The 21266-nt window shown below is 34.5% G+C and overlaps 1 protein-coding gene across 1 annotated transcript in view; it reads right to left on the reverse strand.

Moving 5' to 3' along the window:
* wge (winged eye) overlaps positions 1–21266 on the reverse strand; it is a 705384-nt gene that overhangs the window by 10579 nt on the left and 673539 nt on the right. The window contains exons 21-25 of the mRNA XM_069828951.1: positions 20936–21164; positions 17909–18075; positions 14435–14686; positions 10904–11192; positions 1944–2266 (exon numbers count right to left, since the gene is read on the reverse strand). Coding sequence (XP_069685052.1) covers positions 1944–2266; positions 10904–11192; positions 14435–14686; positions 17909–18075; positions 20936–21164 — 1260 coding nt within the window. The remainder of the gene's footprint in view (positions 1–1943; positions 2267–10903; positions 11193–14434; positions 14687–17908; positions 18076–20935; positions 21165–21266) is intronic.

The raw sequence follows: 21266 nt of genomic DNA on the forward strand, positions 1-21266 counted from the left end.
ATGCATTTTACTTTCTTCTTTTCCGATAGGTCTGTTAAATCATTTTCTAACTAAATAGGTCAGTAGTAATTACCTACTGAATAAGTGAATAACAGTGAAGGCTTCACTTCACACAACGGAAGTAATATAAAATGCTTTACAACAGCTTAGTTTAAGTGAGGACTCTGATCACTACTGTTCTTTTGTTGGTACGAGGGTGTCTTTAGAATTTATGTTTGGAAGGGGTGAAACTTTCACCATGTCCTGGACAGGACAGTGTGTCCTCAACATGGTTCGGAAGGAATTTCTACTGTAGTAGACAGTATTTTTAACACAAAGATTGCAAGAATGCATACTGCGCCCACAATTTGTTTTGTCATTCATACTCCCTCATCTGGAAGATCTGGTAACAAAAGTGAAGCGTGGAAGGAGGAGGAGAGGGAGAATGAAGGCACTGACATGGACCACCCCTGATTGAAACACATTGTTTACCCTTAAAACCTTCATTTTGTTGCATGTCCTTTTCCTTTATCTTAGCCAAATTCCAGAAAGTTGCCTCCTCCCTCTGAGATTTGCAGGACAGTCATTGAAACAAGGTGACTAATTTTTAAGAAGTTGTGGTGCGAGTACAGTGAATAGTATTTAAATGTCATTTTCTTTTAATAATATGCCATTTTTCCATTAGTTTAAGGCAGTGGCGGCTCATGACTTTTTAAACGTCTGTGCTACAACAACAATAATAATAATAATAATAATAATAATAATAATAATAATATTAATAATAATAATAATAATAATAATAATAATAATAATAATAATAGCATTCATCCTAATAACTAAAATTGAAGTCCATTCTCCTTCCTGTTGGCGAACTTGTCTATCACCTTAGTATTGAAAAGTGTTATGTTTTATTTAATGACGCTCGCAACTGCCTAGGTTATATCAGCGTCGCGGTGTGCCGGAATTTTGTCCCGCAGGAGTTCTTTTACATGCCAATAAATCTACTGACATGAGTCTGTCGCATTTAAGCACACTTAAATGCCATCGACTTGGATATATATCTAATTTTATGAACTAGAAGAATTGAAAACGATGACTAAAAACTACATTTCTAATAGAAAAAATTAATGTTTCGTATTTAAATACATTTTTAATAATTGGAAGTTTTAGGTAAGGCCTACTAAATACATAAGTTGGCTATTCTGTTCTGGCTACTATTTGGTGAGCACAGAAGGGACAGCAGTTTGAAGAGGTTTTCAGTGCTTGCGGGGAAATGAAAAGGGTAACTGAAGCACGCACATTTCTCCATGTCAACATCTTTCCTGTGCTTAGCACATCTCGCACTACTGTGGAGGATGAATGATGAAACTTGTCAAGGCGGATGATTCAAATGCTTTAACAATATAGAATGGAAACATACTATCATCATCATCATCATCAATGGCACGACAGCCCTTCATGGCCATGTCCTTCTTCAGAAGTTTTCGCCATTCCTCCCTATCCAATGCCAAACTTCTCCAATTTCTAACACCCAAAGTCTTGATGTCATCAATCACACAGTCTTCCCATCTCAATCTCGGTCTCCCAACTTTCCTTCTTTCCATCGGAATAAATTTAAAAACTCTCTTCGCAACTCTATCATCTTGCATTCTCACAACATGCCCGGCCCAATCCAATCTTCTTATTTTTATGAATTTAACAATGTCCGGCTCATTATATAATCTGTACAGTACATACTGTAACTACTTAAATTAAACAAATATTTTTGAGGTTTTTAAAACAAAAACATATTTTTCTCTCTTACTTTTATTATGTGCTGTAGCACATGAGCACATAAGGACCAGCCGCCCCTGGTTTAAGGGCATTTTAATGATCATTTTAAGTAAATTTTTAGGTCATTAAAATCCGGCCCCTAGTTATGCCTCTAACCGACTCTTATGTCACACTCAAACACGAAAACTTACTTTAGACTTCTTGGTGTCTGTACTGCTGCCTGTTGATTTTGGTAGTTCTGGTGTCTTGTCAGCTTCTTCTTCTTCTTCCTCTTGCTCAGCTTCACTCTCAGATTCTTCAACATCGGTAGTTGCTGTTGATTGAACTGCACTTGTCTTAGTTGCAGCTGCAGCAGCAGCAGGCACAGTGGTTGTAGTGATAGCAGTGGTTACTGTAGCAGCAGCTACTTCCTGTTCAGTGGCCAGTTGCCTTATTGCTGTTTGTTGGATTTCCAAGATATCCAGTTGTTCAAGAACAGGGGACAGTCTCGACAGAACATCACCTTCTGGATGACCTAAAACCAAGATGAGTCACTCATATTACACAAGCACAAGCAGGAACTGATTAATATTGATATTATTTCAACATATTTCATTTTTTCAAAAGTATTAATACAAATAAATTCAGTTATTGTAATCTAAATTGAAATACATACAGTATATTAATTTAATTTAATGATTTATATTTATATGGAATAGAAATTTCGACAGTTGCACTGCATTATACAGATATTTTACAAGTATACAATTTTACGGGTGTAATGTAGAGTTCAAAATAAGACTAATAGGCTACATTATGCAACGAGTCTATAATGGCAGTAATTAAGACGCGAGTATGTTTATGAAACGAGCACAAGCGAGTTTCATAATTTTCATACAAGCGTCTTAATTACCATTATAGGCAAGTTTCATACGACTTTTTATGCTCGACCATATTTCTAACTTTAAATTATTCATAAGTATTCATGTTATTCTTATCTGACTGGGGAGCGGAACTGACCTTGTGCAATATCTCGTAAATTGTGAGATGTGCACAGACGCGAAAGTATTGATTTTTTCCGAGAAAGAAATGTCATTGACCATGATATAATCTAGAGAGTAAAATAAACATTAATCTTGATATAACCTTGAAATTCATTTAGACATTGAAAAACGAGATGACAAATTGAATTTATTTGAATATTATTTACAATTAACGCTAATTATTATAGTAACAGAACATAACCTTCTGCGACAGTATTGGATTTCCAGCCTCCGTGACGTTTCGCTAGTTGTCTTTCGATTGCATATCCGAGAATAATCGATACTTGTGCTTTCATATTGCTACAATGGTGTTTTCTGATTGGTGGAACACCTGAACTTTAATGAATAGGTGTACTTTAATGAGGTCCATTAAAGGGCTGCTACCAGGTGTATAATTACTACATTTCGGCATGGTCGAGCATAAAATATCCTATGACACTTTTTCTGAGAACTGTCTCGCCTTTCGTCTCCATAAACTAGAATTTTTACAGCTCCATACTATCCTCTGTGCAATCAATATTTAAAGAACACTGGTCATAAGATAACTGCATTTCAGGAAGCATCTATTTTAACTTTAGTCTTCTTCTTTCCATTTGTATTATTCATTATGCAGTTACTTTTATCTGAGCAATGACAATGTCCATCTTTGGCATTGGAAGGTGAAGGAAATTCTGTGATTTTCTTACATCAGAGCGGTGCGTCAATAAGAGCACAAAAGCACGTGAACACCTTGTTTCCATTAATGCATGACTAGTTTTATTATTTAATACCGGTACCGTATTGGCATAGTGGGTATGTATAATATCAGGATCAAATATTTTAAACTTCCCGCATCTTGCATAAACTTCTTATGTAAACTTGGCAACATCCGTTCACGTACAAGCCATGCTCTTTTCAAGAAGGTTACAGAAATTTCACGCATGCGCGGGAGAAAATTGTCTTTCGCTGGCCGCTTATGACTCGTCAAGAGCACAAAGCATTAAGTGAACAGTGAATCTATCCTACAGATGTCAGGTGCATCGATGCCTATCGTTTACGTGCTATATCTCGAGGATAAAATTTAATAAGTCTGTATTTTAGCCTGCAGGTGTCAGCATCTCGCTGTCGGAACGTTTACTTTATGTGGATGTGTGTACAGTGCTGCTACGAGAGTGTAGTTTGTGAATTACTATACTTCAATGTCGACATATAGCATAGTTTGGCTTTCAAAGACGTGCTGGCTGAATGTGGTGGTATGAATTTAAATATCTGTATGGTAGTGTATATTATTTAAGAATAATATTTACTGGCATGTATTTATAGTAATCAATTTATGCGAATGGGATTACAGTACTAGTATAGGCTATAGTGTATCAGTGTGTTGTGAATCAAAATACAGTATATTACTGAACACACGCTTTTGTAAATTGTTTTATGTATTAATTTTTAACAGACGTAAACAATGAACTCTGTTCAAGTAATTTTGAAGAGTAAAGAACTGGGTAAACTGGCTTTCCAGGAAAAATTGGAAATCAAAAGACTAGGTTTCATCATCATCATCATCATCATCATCATTATTATTATTATTATTATTATTATTATTATTATTATTATTATTATTATTATATGTGGTTTCGAAGTTATATACGGTTTTTTCGACAGTGAAACATTGGAATCATGACATTTCATATTAGGCTAAAATGTACGGTTTCAAATTCTCTTCGATTTTGGAACACAAAATTGTGAACACATAATATTTTATCACGAGCCGTCACTGCATCAGAGTTACAGCAAAAAGAAACGGTAATAAATAATACCAACTGTTCCTTTTACTACGTGAGTCAGCTCACAGTTTGTACAGATCAACAAGAACCAGTTGGTTGAACCAGCAAGATCACTGGAATTGAACATCCTATATTTCTATCTGGTTACATCAGCTTCTTGTCTATGCAGATGATGTGAATATGTTAGGAGAAAATCCACGAACGATTAAGGAAAACACGGAAATTTTACTTGAAGCAAGTAAAGCGATAGGTTTGGAAGTAAATTCCGAAAAGACAAAGTATATGATTATGTCTCGTGCCCAGAATATTTTACGAACTCGAAATATAAAAATTAGAGATTTATCCTTTGAAGAAGTGGAGAAATTCAGATATCTTGGAGCAACAGTAACAAATATAAATGACACTCGGGAGGAAATTAAACACAGAATAAATATGGGAAATGCCTGTCATTATTTGGTTGAGAAACTTTTGCCATATAATCTTCTGTCAAAAAAACTGAAAGTTAGAATTTATAAAACAGTTATATTACCGGTTGTTCTGTATGGTTATGAAACTTGGACTCCCACTTCGAGAGAGGAACAGAGATTAAGAGTGTTTAAGAATAAGGTTCTTAGGAAAATATTTGGAGCTAAGAGGGATGAAGTTACAGGAGAATGGAGAAAGTTACACAGCGCAGAACTGCAAACTTTGTATTCTTCGCCTGACATAATTAGGAACATTAAATCCAGACGTTTGAGATGGGCAGGGCATGTAGCACGTATGGGCGAATCCAGAAATGCTTATAGAGTGTTAGTTGGGTGGCCGGAGGGAAAAAGACCTTTGGGGAGGCCAAGACGTAGATGGGAGGATAATATTAAAATGGATTTGAGGAAGGTAGGATATGACAGAGACTGGATTAATCTTGCACAGAATAGGGACCAATAGCGAGCTTATGTGAGGGCGACAATGAACCTCTGGGTTCCTTAAAAGCCATTTGTAAGTAAGTAAGTACATTTCTACCCTCCAGTCATTTCTTGTTGCAACAAGACCACTGAAGTTACGAGACCACCTCTAACAGCTCACATCGCTTTGAAATTATATTATGAACACTGCATTACTTATTACTGTAGAAATTACTTTCAGTTGTTATTGTTTCTATTTCTTTGCAATCATAAGACTGAAATAAAGCATTTTCACAAAAATTACAAGATATTTTAGACTTATTGTGGATCCTATATTATATCCCTACCATTTTTATGTCATGGTATCTCAAAATTATGTCCGTTAAACACTTCTTTATTCTTAATAAAGTTCGATTGAGAAAACTGTTACACAAACTGACATAATAAACGAACATTTCAACAAATAAGTCATCCAGTAGTGAGTCAAGGTTTCCAAAATACCAGTAACTCCAGCTAAAGAAACAAACTACGACTTTTGCAAGGCAATGTAGAAGCCATTTTACATTTTATTCATAATAGTAACGTAGCATGAATGGACACCATCATTATTATTTTCTCTTGGCACAAAGTAATATACACTATAGTTTGGACACTGAAGAAATTATTTTGTATACACCGTTATGATTTATATACTAAATATATTACAATTTCAAATCAGAGGTTTTGATTTCTGATACTGCCAAGGCCAAACAGTAAGAGAGTTGCTGGAAACAAACTGGTTTCAATTTTCAGAGACTTTTTCGTTCTACACTGTTTTGCAACATTCTGTACGTATGTGTATAAATTATTTAATTATAAAATAAATATCTGAAAAATAGTTCATATGTCAGGATCCAAATTACTCATTATCTCAAAACTTCACAACTTGGAAATCTAACTCTCTCACACATGCACTTTGATATAATTACGTTTACTTCATGCAAGTACAAGCTATTCCAATCATAACAACATACTTTAATAAAAGAGTAACTAAGAAAAACAAGACAGCAATAATATCAAAATTCTAAGGAACTTAAAAAGCAGCTACTAGTTTGTGCTTAAAACTGGGAAAATAAGTATTGGGAATTGGAAAATTTGACGATTTTAATCAAGAATGTGTTCAGTACTTAAAAATGGAATATCTGAACAAAATGTTTTTCTTGTGAATCATAAAATAACGATAATAAACTAAAAATTGAAACTACTAACTAAAGTTTAACCCTTTGTAGTAAAATCTACTCAAACACTGTGTTCCACTATCAAATTACATTAAAATACATACATTTCCTTTAATATTTTGTTAACTGGCTATTATTGTACATTCTGTACATGAAAATATGAATCAAAGCTATCACTCCAGCCTCATACATTTCGTAGTAATACAGTAAAACACTGTTGTATCGGACATCGCTATGCAGTGGTACACAGAAGTCTTTCACTCTCAACATTTCTTTTTGCTTGCATGTGTTACTTCCTGTGACATCAACGACCTATGTAACTGGTTCTTTTACGTAAATAATATGACCCTGCATATGCTTTTTTAGAAAGACATTAACACTTCTGACATTGTGACCAATTCCTGTACATCCCATAACAAAATCTGTTTACACCCATAAAATTATTGATGTTGAATACAAATTTCCCTGCACTAAGTATGGGCACTCGTTCCAGGATCCATGGTGAAAGAAATGACAGAATTTCAAATGGTTACTGTAACAACAATATAAGTCACAGCCGAAGTCTAATGTTTTTAGTAGTTAGGCCATTAACCAACGAAATTTATATGACCACGCTCAATGATGCCACTTCCCCTCGCTAGAGGCGTGAGGCCACCAAAGTTGCATATAAAATGAGCTATGTTATGCATCCTCTCTCAGTAATATCTCTGCATCGAGAGGATCTACAGACTGGTATGATTTGTAATCGCGAGTTCTGCAATATTAAATGATAACAGGCATGTACAATACACTTCATGTGAAAAAAAATTTGTTGTGAGCTGGGACTAATTTTGCAATGTTGCTTCATATGAAGAGAAAATATATTGATATTGCATGCCCTTCATTAATCACTTCTCTTATCATTGACCATACTCTCCATTGTAAACCGAAACAAAAATAAAACATTCAAACCAACACAGCTATAGTTTCATTCCTGAAACTGGGTGACACATTCTAAGTGCTGGTATATCCCTCATTGATACAGTGCAGATTTTTTTTCTTTTATTGAAAAGCACTTTTATACTATCAATGAATCGATGATAATGTAATAACAAGGGATGTTGGAATAATAAAATGAAAGAAAATCTATGTGAAGTTGCTGTCCAATGATGTTTAGCTTCTTTCTTCAATTTTTTTCCCACTATAATCCAAGAATTCCACTGTAACTGATTTTTTTTAGCTTAGTTTTTGGCAAGTTAAGAAGTGTTCCTACTTGATACTTTGTCCCACTTCATTGGATATTATGTACGAGTATGGTGAGTCATTATTGATTCCCTTTAGGGCTGTGCTATGCAATCACTGAGAGTGTAATTGTCAGAATATGGCTTTTGCTCATTTAAAAAACGTTCCTTTTTAATTTGATAATTTTATAAACTTTGCTTTCCATGTCCTTGTGTATTTTTTTTGTTGTAATTCCAATTTTGAGTTGAAACATTTCCTCTCACATCAGCCATTATTATTTTCCATTTCTATTTTTTGTGGGGTTCGAAAATTCGTTCACTGGTTGACCTCTGATGTGAATAACAGTCACTGGCTCTTCTCAACTTGTCTTGGTTTAATTAATACCCATTTTTCAATTGTTACATCTTGTACTTGTATATTGGTGGCTTTTGTTATCCATCTCATTCCTTTTCAACCACAATTATCATCACTGGTGGAATCTATTACCAATCAGTCCAAACTGTCCACTATGTGGCAAAGAAGAGGAAGTGACAGAAAATCACCTCCAAACTTGTGAAGCTCTAACTTTAAGATCAACAAGAACGAGATACTGGATAGTAAGAGTGGTAATGGCTTCACTGTCAAATGCCAGGCATTAAAATACAACATATCTTTTACAAGAATTGATAATGGAGAAATGTCAGGCCTTATTTATTCAAGAAGGGATCTTCCCCATCAAGTAAATCAACTACAAAGGGCTACTGGTTTTGCTTCCTCATCCAATAGAAGGTGCAATTCGAATTTTTTTTTCTTCATAAAAATTCATTGCTTTTTGCCAGATTTAAATCCACAGTACTTTGGTCCAGAAGAAAGTACAGCAATTATTAGAAATATCAACAAGTGATTTGATGATTTTTTTTTTGCCAATGATTTCTGCTGATAAAATCAAAAGTATGGAAAGAAAACTATGTCACGTATTTAACTGACATCTCATACTCTCATACCAGTATGAGAAAAGTTAGATTACTTATTCATGAACTTTTCTTTTTTGAAATACCGCAGATTAGGGCCACTACATTTTGAAAATAACAACGAGAAAGCCTTATGTAAAGCTAAATTTGTAAAGAAATTTGTCGTACAAACTAAATTAAATTATCCTTAATTCAATTCTTATGTTAGGAAAAAATACCTCACAAGGACAGGAACAATTATGACTGGCAGAATCGATCATCACATAAATGAACCTAACAGCTTCTAGTTCCTTTACAATGGCTTTCATTCAATAATATCTTCTCATATTTAGTATGACCGCAAGTAAAGCTGTTTCTATTAAAAACTTCCTAAGAATGGAAGAAGTGCAGTGTGACAAATGAAAACTGCTGTTATGTTTGATGGTGTTATAAGTAAAAGTGCCTTCATCAGCTACAAATTTTAATTCTTCTTTTCCCGTGCCCGTTAGCTTGAGAAAGAATGTCATTTTATTAGACGATGATCATACAGTTGAGTTTTCAAGCTTTTTTTCAATGTAGTCATTGATGTCTACTCTCCCACCACGTGATATTGAGAATATCGAGTTACACAGTATTTTCTTTGTCTTTCAAGTTTAATTTTTAAATATGAGAAAAATCTTGTTGAAGTTTATCATTCAGTGAATACTTTCATTTTGGCATTTTAATGAAAATTCCCAGTTATTATGCTCACAAATATACTGTGAATAAGAAGCACATGCTACCAAAACAAATCACCAAATGGCCAAACCCGGAACTGTGTGTTCGCAAACTTCATTAGTTAAATTTCATCATTATGATTGCCGGAAATAGGACACCCAATTTATTTACGTTGAAATGTGATTATTTTAACTCAGTCTTGGTCTTACTAATCAAAAAGGCGCTGACTTTTCGGAGAAGGTTAGTGTAAGTGTAAATTCGGTGCAAATCTAACTACAGTAGAATTCCTCGTATCCGGCAACTGTGGGACAAAGCCAGTGCCAGATAACTGATTTTGCCAGATAATTTGAAAATACGTTTATAGGTTATGTAAAGACATACTGTATTGCACAAACATTTTTTTCCATGTTGAAATTTAGTAATTTTCATATAGATATTTAAAAATAAAGTTTTTAAATATGTAGAATATTTATTTTTAGTACTGAATACGGTAATGTACATTCATCAGTTCATAATTATTGTAATACATAATAGCGTAAAAAATGCTAAACGTTTTCGTAACATTATGACAATTTTAAATAGTGGCCATGTGGCATGAAGAGCAGTGTAGCCAATGTTGCAACTATGAAGATGAAGTAGCACTTGATGATTTGAACCTCTTTAACATATCTCTTATGTCTTCTTGTTTATATATAGTATCTATCACTTAAATGAAACGTTTACGCAATGTAGGAACAGAGAATTTCACACTTTCCTATTTAGACTCGTCCAACACCCCTTGGTAAATTTAAAGATATCGTCTCTGTGCATTGTTTGCAAGGCCCAAGTGACAGTTTACCGATGTGTTACCCAATCTACTCCAGTGACATAATGGGGTTTTCTGTCTATGTTTTCAAGCGTGAATAATATAAAGAGTAAACAATGTGTGGCATGTACGATCCACGAAAATCACTCACATCTTCGTCAGATTCTTCCCTTTCGTATGAATGACTTTTTTTTTTTTTTGTCTAGCCAAAAGTGCCGTTGTTTTGGTATTGCCGGTTATTTGGGTGCCAGATACGAGGGATTTTACTGTACTCTTATAACGAGCAAGTGATCAATTTAAAAAACTGGGATATTTTTGCATGCCGAGAAAATTTTTCGGGACAGTGAGACAAGGCATCCAAAATTGGTACTGTGCTGGTAAAACCGGTACATCCGGTCACGCTGCTGCCTGTAACTTGATTCATAATGTTACATCCCACATCTGCATAATAACAGAGTTTTACTGTACTGTCGATCCTCATCATTCCCACTGTACTGCAAAGGGTTAAACTACATCATCCTACTCCAACCTAACCCATTCCCCAGTGAAAGTGACTTGACACCAGACACCAACAAAGTACTTTTGCAGGCGTGTACCTGGCCTGGAACCTGACTCAGCAGAAGATGAACCACTGCTGGAATCTTTGTTGCGACTGCTGTTGTGATTTCTGTGACGGTGTTTCCGATGCCGCTTGTGATGTCTCTTATGTCTGCAGTGTTCTTCCCCACCACTACATCTGTGCTTCTTACGATGCTTCTTCAGTCCTATTGCAAGTCCACCCTCACCTGTTGCAGAAGCCAGCAGGCGCTTCAGCTTCTCTCGCCTTCTCTTCTTCAGTCGTTTTCTCTCACGACCACTACTACTGCTACTACTGCGATCACTCATCTGAAACACACCACAAGCACTCATTAGTGCTTCTATATTTTACACGACAGATAATTTCGTAAGTGCTGTCAGCAAGAGATCGACTATTCAGAATTTGATTTGCCCACCCATTTACTACATTTTGTGATGGCTACCTCCCAGCTTTGTCTAATTTCTACAGAACAAAAGCACGTGCTTTTATACTAGTTTCCATGTTTTAAAGCAACGAAACGGAAGTAGCTCTATAGGCAAGGGGTTCACACCTGTGGAGTAATGGTTAGCGCGTCTGGCCGCGAAACCAGATGACCCGGGTTCGAATCCTGGTTGGGGCAAGTTACCTGTTGAGGTTTTTTCCGGGATTTTCCCTCAACCCAATATGAGCAAATGCTGGGTAACTATCGGTGCTGGACTCCAGACTCATTTCACCAGCATTATCACCTTTATCTCATTCAGACGCTAAATAACCTAAGATGTTAGTTAATACAGCGTCATAAAATAACCTACTAAAAAAATAGGCAAGGGGTGAGTGCGGGCAAGAGGGGTAGCTTGTACAGCATTGTCACGTGGAGTTAGAACGTAATTTTTCACTAGAGTTTATAATGCAAAAATTCGTCTGCTAGCGACAAACTGGCAATACAATGCCAAACGTATTATGCTAGGCCATGTGCGTTACATGTAGTTGTTTTCGTCTGTTGTATCATTGCAGCTGTTATTGCAAGTGTAAAAGTATAAATCGTAAGCATTTCAAATACTTCGTCATATGCATACTTTAAATATTCTGGTGAAAATTATAAAGTGCTTAATTGAATCTGAACTCATACCACGACTATGTAGCAACCAAAACTATACTGACACCAACATGATGTCATTTCCTATTTAGTCCCCTCATAAGGTGGAAACTAGTATAGTTTACTCTGAGCTAGATGTATGCAAAAGAATTCTGTGCATTGTTTTTTGAATATTTTAATTATATATATATATATATATATATATATATATATATATATATATACAAAAGAAAAATACTACATGGCAAAATGTCTACCTCTCTACAAGAAACAACCAGCTTGTACACAGTACTAACAAGACTAGACTTCAATTTGGGGGGAGGGAGAGGGTGAAAATGAAGAAAATAACAAAATTACAAATTCTGATCCAAGAAAAAAATTCCAACTTTTTAAAACTGTTAAAAAACACAACTCAAAATTTGTTACTTATGAACTTGATGGAATAGGAAATAAATATGGGAACAAAGTACTCCATCTTATGCCTTGTAATTGCAATTATTTCAATAATATAAAGTTTGTTTGGTATAAAGTTAAAAATTAAAGGATACACAGCTCACAAAAACAAAACATTTATATTACCTCACGAAACTGTCAAAAATATAACACCACAAAAATGAAATAACCTCGTTGATCACACTTGACATGTTTTTGAAGAAGCATAAAAACACAAAAGTGTGACAGAAGAGATAGTAGCGGCAGTAACGAGGAAAGAGAGGAATCAAATGGTGAAGTGGTAATGACCAAAGCATCCTCTATGATAAATAGAAATCCATAGAGTTTATCCACGATACATGCAGAATATTCTTCTATTATTATTAATATTATTACAGTGAGGTGAGCGGTAGCATCATGGTTAACATGTTTCACTGTAAGCTGGAATGTTGCATGTGGTTATGGATTTTCTCCATTGATGTAACCTTCCTGACTGCACTATGATCTGGAGTTCACTCAGCCTCAAACAGAAATAAATACCAGGGCTATTTTCTTGGGGACTATTGCCACTAATACTAACTGTCTAGAAAAAGTGGGAGCCTTAACCTTCTGCTACCCTGTGGGCTTCCATGACCTATAATAGGGATAACTTTATCTTTAGTAGTGGAGTAATAGTAGTAGTACAGCAGTATCACTAGCAGCAAGAAAAATGTTGAAAAATCCATAAAATTGATCAATAATCATAAGGGAAAAAAATGGGCAGATATCAACAGACTTTGGCAAACATAAAACCAAGTCAAGAAGCTGTTACAGCCTTCAGAATGAACACCGATCATGACTCCCTTGCAGCACATCTCTGCAAAATTGGAATCCTTATGCAACTTACCAGGTTCATCTATGGAAAGAGAACACCTATTCCCATGCACTGCACTGAACAAGGAAGCACAACAAAATAAAAACTTCTCTCAACTTTACTGGGAAGCAAGAAGCAAAATGGATTAAATGATCCCAAATTGCGGCCATTAGAGGAGGAGGAGGAGGAGGAGGAAGAGGAGGAGGAGGAGGAGGAGGAGGAGGAGAAGGAGAAGGAGAAGAAGAAGAACAACAACAACAACAATATGAGACATAAGACTAGACAGTATAAAATTTCCTAGTCATATGTTACACACACTGACAATACCACAGAGAAATGACAGAGTCATTCTAGTATGGGCACCACTATAGTACACCATACACATGATTTGGCATCAGAGACTGGAATGCTTTACCTGCAGACTTACTAAAGGCTTTACCAAGAACCAAGAATGTATTTAAAAATAGGCTTAAGGACCTTACTAATAGACGGTAATTATACACAGTACTTAAAGGGTGTAAATGATATGTTGTTATTGAAGTGTTGTATCAGTGAAGAATTATGTTGTGTCAGTGAAGTGTGTTGTATCAGTGAAGAAGTATGTCGTGTCAGTGAAGTGTGCTGTGTAAGTGAAACGTGTTCCTGTCAGTGAAGCTGTATAGGTTATAGTGGCAGTGCAAAGTATTTGAACAGTGAAATGTTTTTGAAGTGTTAGTGAAATCAGGATAGAATCAGTGAAATGTGTCGTAGTTCCAGTGCAGTGAGTGAGTTGACAGCGAAATGAGTGTAATGTTGAAAGGTACTTGTGCAGATATGAACATATACTCGTGGGTTTTAGTTCGATCTTAGTTTTAAGATACAAATTAGAATATTTCAAATGTTATTTTAAGTGATCGTTTCATTTAATTTATTATATTCCCTGTTGTTGTTGTTGTTATTATTATTATTATTATTATTAGTAGTATTAATTATTAGTATTATCATTAATTGTATTTTTAATTAATAAGTTTATTATTGTCATTATTGAGTGTAATTAGTTACCACTGCCACCGGGTATATACCCATTGCAGTGTGAATAAATACATACATACATCTAAATGTGGTGTCAAAATACTGTGCCAATAAAAATAATTTCATTTGAAACTTCAAGAAAATAGGACCTTTGTTAAGAGGAAAAAGACCTTAATCACCTCAGTCTTTCCAGTCACGTCTACATCTGTCGGGACTTTAAGAGTCTCAGTCGTAGAATTGATGGCACTTGTTTTCACAGTACTGGCTGGTACTGTTACACTAGACACCTGGCTGCTGCTGCTGCTGCTGTTGCTGTTTTTGACTGATGAACTTGCTTTAGAGGTGGAACTTGCTGATAACTGTTGTTTCTTTTCAGTGCTTTCTGTAGCATTTCCATCAGGGATCTCTGGAGTTTCTTTTGTTTGAGGCACCTATAAAGATATTTGATAAACATAGTTTTTCAGGCAGTCATTGCTAGAAGTAAATCTTATAACACTAGGTGAGCGTGTTAAAAATTGATAACTGTATGGCAGCATGTGAGAAGCATTTTTAATACTAGTGTGAAAAGTATTTTTAATACTGACTTTCTTTCAACTTTTGGGCTGATTGTCAATTATTTCCCACTAGATGTCACATGGCAGCAATCACAACCAATCAATGAAGTGGTTCAAACAATGCCAGGCCTACTTTTGAAAACTACTGTTTTTGGTTAAGAATTAGTGCTGTCAATCGATCAAAATATTTAATCGATTAACTATTTGAATTTAATCGATTAATCGAGTTTTGACCGAGTTGAAAAAATGTTTTAATACACTGTAACACAGAATCATTGTTAAATTTAACTTGTGTTCGGTAATAAGCGTAAATATTAAATGTTGTATATCTGTATATATTGTATTGTTATATTATTTCTGTCAAGCACTTCTCCACGATCATTAAATTTAAATCCAAACGTTTCACCGAGTTTACCTCTCAAATTCTCATATGACATAATGGAGTTTACACTTTTCACAGACCACAGAAAACTGACTTTTTTTTTCTTTATCAAACTAAGCACACAACTATCATATATACAAACTCAGTACAGAAATTGCAAGCACCTGCAAAAATACAGAGGTCGAAACAAAAGACTGGCCCTTATTGTAATCGAATTACCATATTTTAGAAAAAGAAGAAGATAGTTAAGCTCTCACTTCCACACAGTGTTGACATGGCTATTTTATAAGGAATGAGGGGAACGAATCCCAGAAAAGTATGTATTTCATATGCTAGGAAGATAAGCTGACAACATGGTGGAAAGTTTCTTGGAAAACCATAAAACTTAATAAGGATTTTGCATTGTGTTTCAACTTTCAATAGAAGTAGACTAGGTCACTGTCCTCATATCTCCATCTCTTTCTGAAGTGTTTGTGCAAAGATTTTCTCTAGCTACCTGGTTTACAGTTAGAAAATAACAGTACTATTGTGCTTTTAAGCAAGCAATTTCCGAGAGAGAAATATTGTTGGAATTTTTAGTATGAGTTTGTATTAACAAAATAATAATTAATATCAACTACAACCGATTAACTTTAATCAACTCGATTATTTGATTAAATATTTTTGATCGATTAATCATACAACAGAAATTGACCGATTAATTGATTAAATCCCACAACACTATTAAGAATGGTTCACGATTTAAATAAAGTGCTTCAACAAAATTTCACTATTACAGTGTGGAGAAATAGAGCAGTAGAGAAGTTGGGGGAATTGTCTCTATGCCAGCACAGATGAATGGCTGTGTAAAAAATAGTGCATGATACAAGCGCCATGATTTTATTTTGCTCGTAGTTACTTCACTTGGCCTACATAGTTTGACATCCCTACTTACAAAATGAAATACCCTTTTTTAGTCAAGACTTAGTGGCTCAAAGAATACAGCACCTTTATTTCCTTTCAAAAGTGTATGTTTGTAGGAAAAAATACTAATTTTCTCTAACGCAGTGTATGCTTTGGCAAAGTTTGGCATTGGTTCAGGCTCAGGCTTGTCATCTTTCACTTTTACCAACCCCCATCTTTTTCACAACACAAATCGTCAACACTCCATATGTGAGTGTGGGTTGGGGGGGGAGGGGGGGAGGCTCAATAATAACAATAATTGCGAACACCAGTGGAGTTAGATACAGCTTACAGCAGTAAAATTTTTGGAAATATTCAAAAAATTTTTCCTCCATTATTGTATCTTGTAGAATAATGAAAATTGGTATGTGTAAAACACTGTCCTTCTGCTATAAGAAAAAAATATTTTTACGATATAAAAAAATTATTTATAAATTTTTTTCTTCAAAATTCAAAATGATGGCAGTTTACTGTGCAGTGATGAAGCGTTTCCCTCATAACTCATAAACTTGTCAACTTTTTCATGTTCTCTCTCTTTTATTTTATTGCTGAAACTCATGTTTACAATATCATGCTCTTTCAACTACATTCATTAATACATCATATTTTTTTTTCTTATTTTGTCTTAGAAGAAAATACTGATATTTGATCATTTTTTACATGAATTTATTTTTTATCAGAAAATCTATCAAAGGTAGAGAAGTGATCTTGCATCATATTGTAGATATGACATGCATAAATAAACACAAAAAATTTCATCATAGAATGTTGGATAGTTTTTTAGTTATGTGAGAAAGGCCTCATCACTGCACAGTGAACTGAATTTTGGAAGGGAAAAAAAAGTATTTTTTTTTTTTAAATCATAAAAATATTTTTTTCATATAGCAGAAGGACAGTGTTTTACACATACTAATTTTCATTATTGTACAAGATACAGTAATGGAGGAAAAAATGTTGAATATTTCCAAAATGTTACTGCTGTAAGCTGTACCTAACCCCTTAACTTAGATGGCAAAACAAACAAATTTTGCAGAATGACACTCATCACACAAAGTTTTTCAATTCTAATACATCAGATTTATTTCCTTACTGCTAGCAAGGGAATTAATCAAATTGTCAGAAAGAATGTATGTATGTATTTATTTACACTGCAAGTGGGCAAGCACCCGGTGGCAGTGGTATATACAATATTAACAATACACAATAAGAAATATTGGATATTTCTATAAGAACTAATGACGTAATTATTGAATCTAAGAAGAAACAGCTGATTTTTTACGGCCTTCATGCTGAAATCATACTTTCACTTAGCACATTTTGTATACAGTTACTGTGCAATTTAATTGTTAAAATAGTGAGAGGTTACTTAGCGATAAGGAACTAAATACACACAGTAGAAATGTCTAAAACAATATAGTTCATTACTCTCCAGTATCAATCATGTACCAACTATCACAGAGAATAGTACAGATTTGTAAAATTTCCAATCCTACGAGCATGACACAAGAGATATTCAATATCAGTGTACAGTCGTAACAGACAGTAGGAACAGTCAATAGTTTCGATTGTTTCCAATGTTACCTTTTGTTCGAGCTTCAGTTTATTTTTTAACCTGTATGTCATTAACAACATGAGAAATATTGAACCAGATCTGTAGGTCACACTTTATATGTCTTTTGAATTTCAATGACTTGTTTTGTATGTAGACCTGCTGTGTCTCTGCCTACTATGTTGCAGTAACAATAAAGGGATTAATTAGAAAACTGAACACACACCTGTTTTTGTGTAGTTGCTCCATTTTTCACATTGTTATTGTTACTATTTGGTGATGAACCTGCTACTTCTGCACTCGCCCTTCGATCTTTCGAGTGACTCTCACAGCTGGCACCAGAGTTCCTTCTTCTACGCTTTCCTAATGTCAACAGTGGATTTGGATCATAATCTGTAAGAAAGAGATCATGAAAGAAAAGAATAAACATTTTATATTAGTCATTATTCATGTTTTAACTATGATGTTTTGGCAACAGATTCATTAGATGGGTACCTATTTACTTGCCTTCTCTACAATTTGAGCTGATGATGGTTTTTATATCTATAACAGTGCAAAAATCCAAATATTATATACTGTGTTAAACTCGGTAAATCTTCAATCACACTTATCAATTGTATACTGTGTGTAACATAGCTTACTATACACAGGGATTTAACATAAGAAATCAATTAATTGTAAAAGCTCTCTTCCCTGTATGTTTTAAAGGAAAACTGTATAAAGGAAACACATCCAAATGCACTAACAACAATTTTATTTTCTTAATATGTTCAATGTGCCATTAGCTACATGGTCTATCACTAATATTCAAAATACTATATTCCACTATTCCTCAGTACCTTGCTTCACACTTCCAAATACAGTGAAACCTGTTCAAATCAGAACCTGAATAATCCGGAATCTTGTCTATTTTGGAACAATTTATTGGTCCCGGCGAAATTTGTATGTATTATGTGTAATTTTTCCTGAAAAAAAACGGAAACTGTCCAATGCGGAAACAGAAACTGTCTGCTACTGTTCAAAACGGAAACAATATTTTGGACACACTATATTTTGTAACTATATCTTGAAACAGCGTGTAATTTCAAGGAATATACGAAATATGTAGGTCACTAAGATAAAAACAAGCTATCTTTGCAAAATTCTAGAGGATACGATGGTGTGTTGGCCTGTCAGTCATAAAATTTATTACCCTGTTGACTAGGCAGACGAGTCCCTTCAAAGATTTTCAATGCTTCACATGCGTATACTGTCGTAGCTAAACAGAGCGTAAGTGTAGTTATTTCCAGATAAAAAAAAAAAAGTTGCATAAAATGTGGCATTAACATTAAGTGCTGAAGTAAAAGTTATCGAGATAAAGGAAAAATTAGAAACGAAGTCTATGTGAAATAATATTGAAGTACAATTGCGGAAAACTCAGGTGTGACACTTTAAAAAATAGAGATCTTAATGAGTGAGTGGTGTGCGGCCAATATTGGTGACACAAAACGAACCAGAAAGTAACTGTTTATGTGAAAATAAATGAACTGTTGTGGGAGTGGGTTCTTCATGACCTGTTAAAGAACAAGCCAATTTCTGGATCTATTCTGCAAAGCAAGCTATTGAACTGGGAAAGAAATTAAATAAACCAGAATTCAAGGCTTCTAATAGACGGCTCCTAGTCCAATTAATTAATAATGTGCAGTGATGTGCAGTACAGTATTAGAGTATAGTGTTAGACATTAAATAGAATGAGATTAGTAAACTTTAGTATTGTTTAATGACTAATGATTGAGTTACGATAATATTTATACAGAAAATGGGATTTTAGTCAAGATGATTCACCAACGTAATGAGCGACAGAAAGCTGATTTAATGTGATGAGTGTTAAATGGAATATTTTGTACTTCTTGCAGTTTGTGGCATGCCATTTTGTTTTTCATGTATATGAATGACAAAATATTCCATTTTAATGTCACATCTGAATAATACGGAAACCTGTCCACAATGGAAAAAAAATTAGGACCATATCACTTCCGTCTTGAACAGGTTCCACTGTATTGTCAATCCCAAGAGCAAGTGATTTAGCTTTACTTCTAATCTCCCAACATAGAACTTCTGCATATTCTTCATCATTTAGTGCTGCACTCCCTCAACTTTGGAATTCTCTCCCGCACCAGATCAGAGACTGTCGGACCCTAACGTCATTTCAGAATAAGATTAGAAAGTTGCTATTAGATAGGAACTAGACATGTTTATAATACTTATGCCTGTGTGTTCTATATTAATTTAGTACTTTCTATTGTTCCTTAAGGATTCTTATTTGTAATATCTCTCTGTACGTTATTTTTCTGTATTGCTGTATATTATACGTACATTATGAGTAGTCTATGTTTTCCAATTGTAAACTATGTTATATTATTTTATTACTAACATCTGTGGCATGTACCATTAGCTGATCTCATTGGATGTAATAATTTATTATATTGTATGAATTACTTTGTACTTCAGGTTAATTTATAGTGAAGTCGATGAGAAGGCCTGATGACCTTAACTTCACTCTAATAAATAATTCTAAAGTCATTAATTAAATAATATTATAAAATGTAACTTCATTTGCTTTTTTAATACACCAATAATGTTATTCAATTTAGTACTATTTCTGCCATGGCCCCATGAAAATCGATGTTAAATAATTAAAATAAATATTCTGAACCACAACTTAATCTGTATTGAATACAATCCAACCTCACTTTTTGGGTGTAATCGAACTTGAGACTCAAATCTTTCTAAATCGTTTTCATGCAAGTTTCAATACAGTAAGCATATTCAAATTCATTTGAATAATCTATGAAAACATACTGACTATAGACGAACTTAGGGACAGTGCATGAAAAGAAATTTGAAGCACTACAAAAGTAGAACAGAAGTGGGGAAATGATTTTGTTGAAAGTGTCGTTGAAACTTTTCCTCATCATTTTCTAGGTCGTGATATAAATGATGGAATTCCCCGAGTTTCTCCCTACAATTATTAATTTAATAAATCCAATCCTTCCGCTTCTGTTTTATAGCCAATGCAAACAATAACAATTCCTCTGAATCCATCCTCTTGGTCATCTTGCAGGAAATGTCTCTGATGAAGCATTATTATAGCATCTAGTGTGCGCATGTTCATATTTTATTGCTAGCAATAATATCATAGCATAGCATAGCGCTATATGGTATGGTGTGTACTGGCCTATATTGTTTTATAACGTTCAAACAATTAACTTACCAACAATGGGGTAATCTGTTGGCAACAGTCTAATGTCAACCAAGTTGATACGACCACTATCTCCATCATCAAATTCAACATTGACAAATTCCAAGTCAAGTTGCGGGTCTGGTGATGATGGCTGGGCAACTGTTCCAGGGTAAAGGCACCTGTACTGCTGACTCCAATAAGCACACAATCTTGTCCCTGGTGTCAGCTCACTTATATTAGTTGGTCGAACTTCCATGATCTAAAAACAAATAAGTGTAATTAATTTCACGGTGAAAGCTGTGAAAATTGGTAAACACACAAAACGAGAAGCAAATCAACATACTCTGTAAATGTAAATTAA

The sequence above is a fragment of the Periplaneta americana genome, chromosome 6 (genome assembly GCF_040183065.1).
Source record: "Periplaneta americana isolate PAMFEO1 chromosome 6, P.americana_PAMFEO1_priV1, whole genome shotgun sequence".
NCBI lineage: Eukaryota > Metazoa > Arthropoda > Insecta > Blattodea > Blattidae > Periplaneta > Periplaneta americana.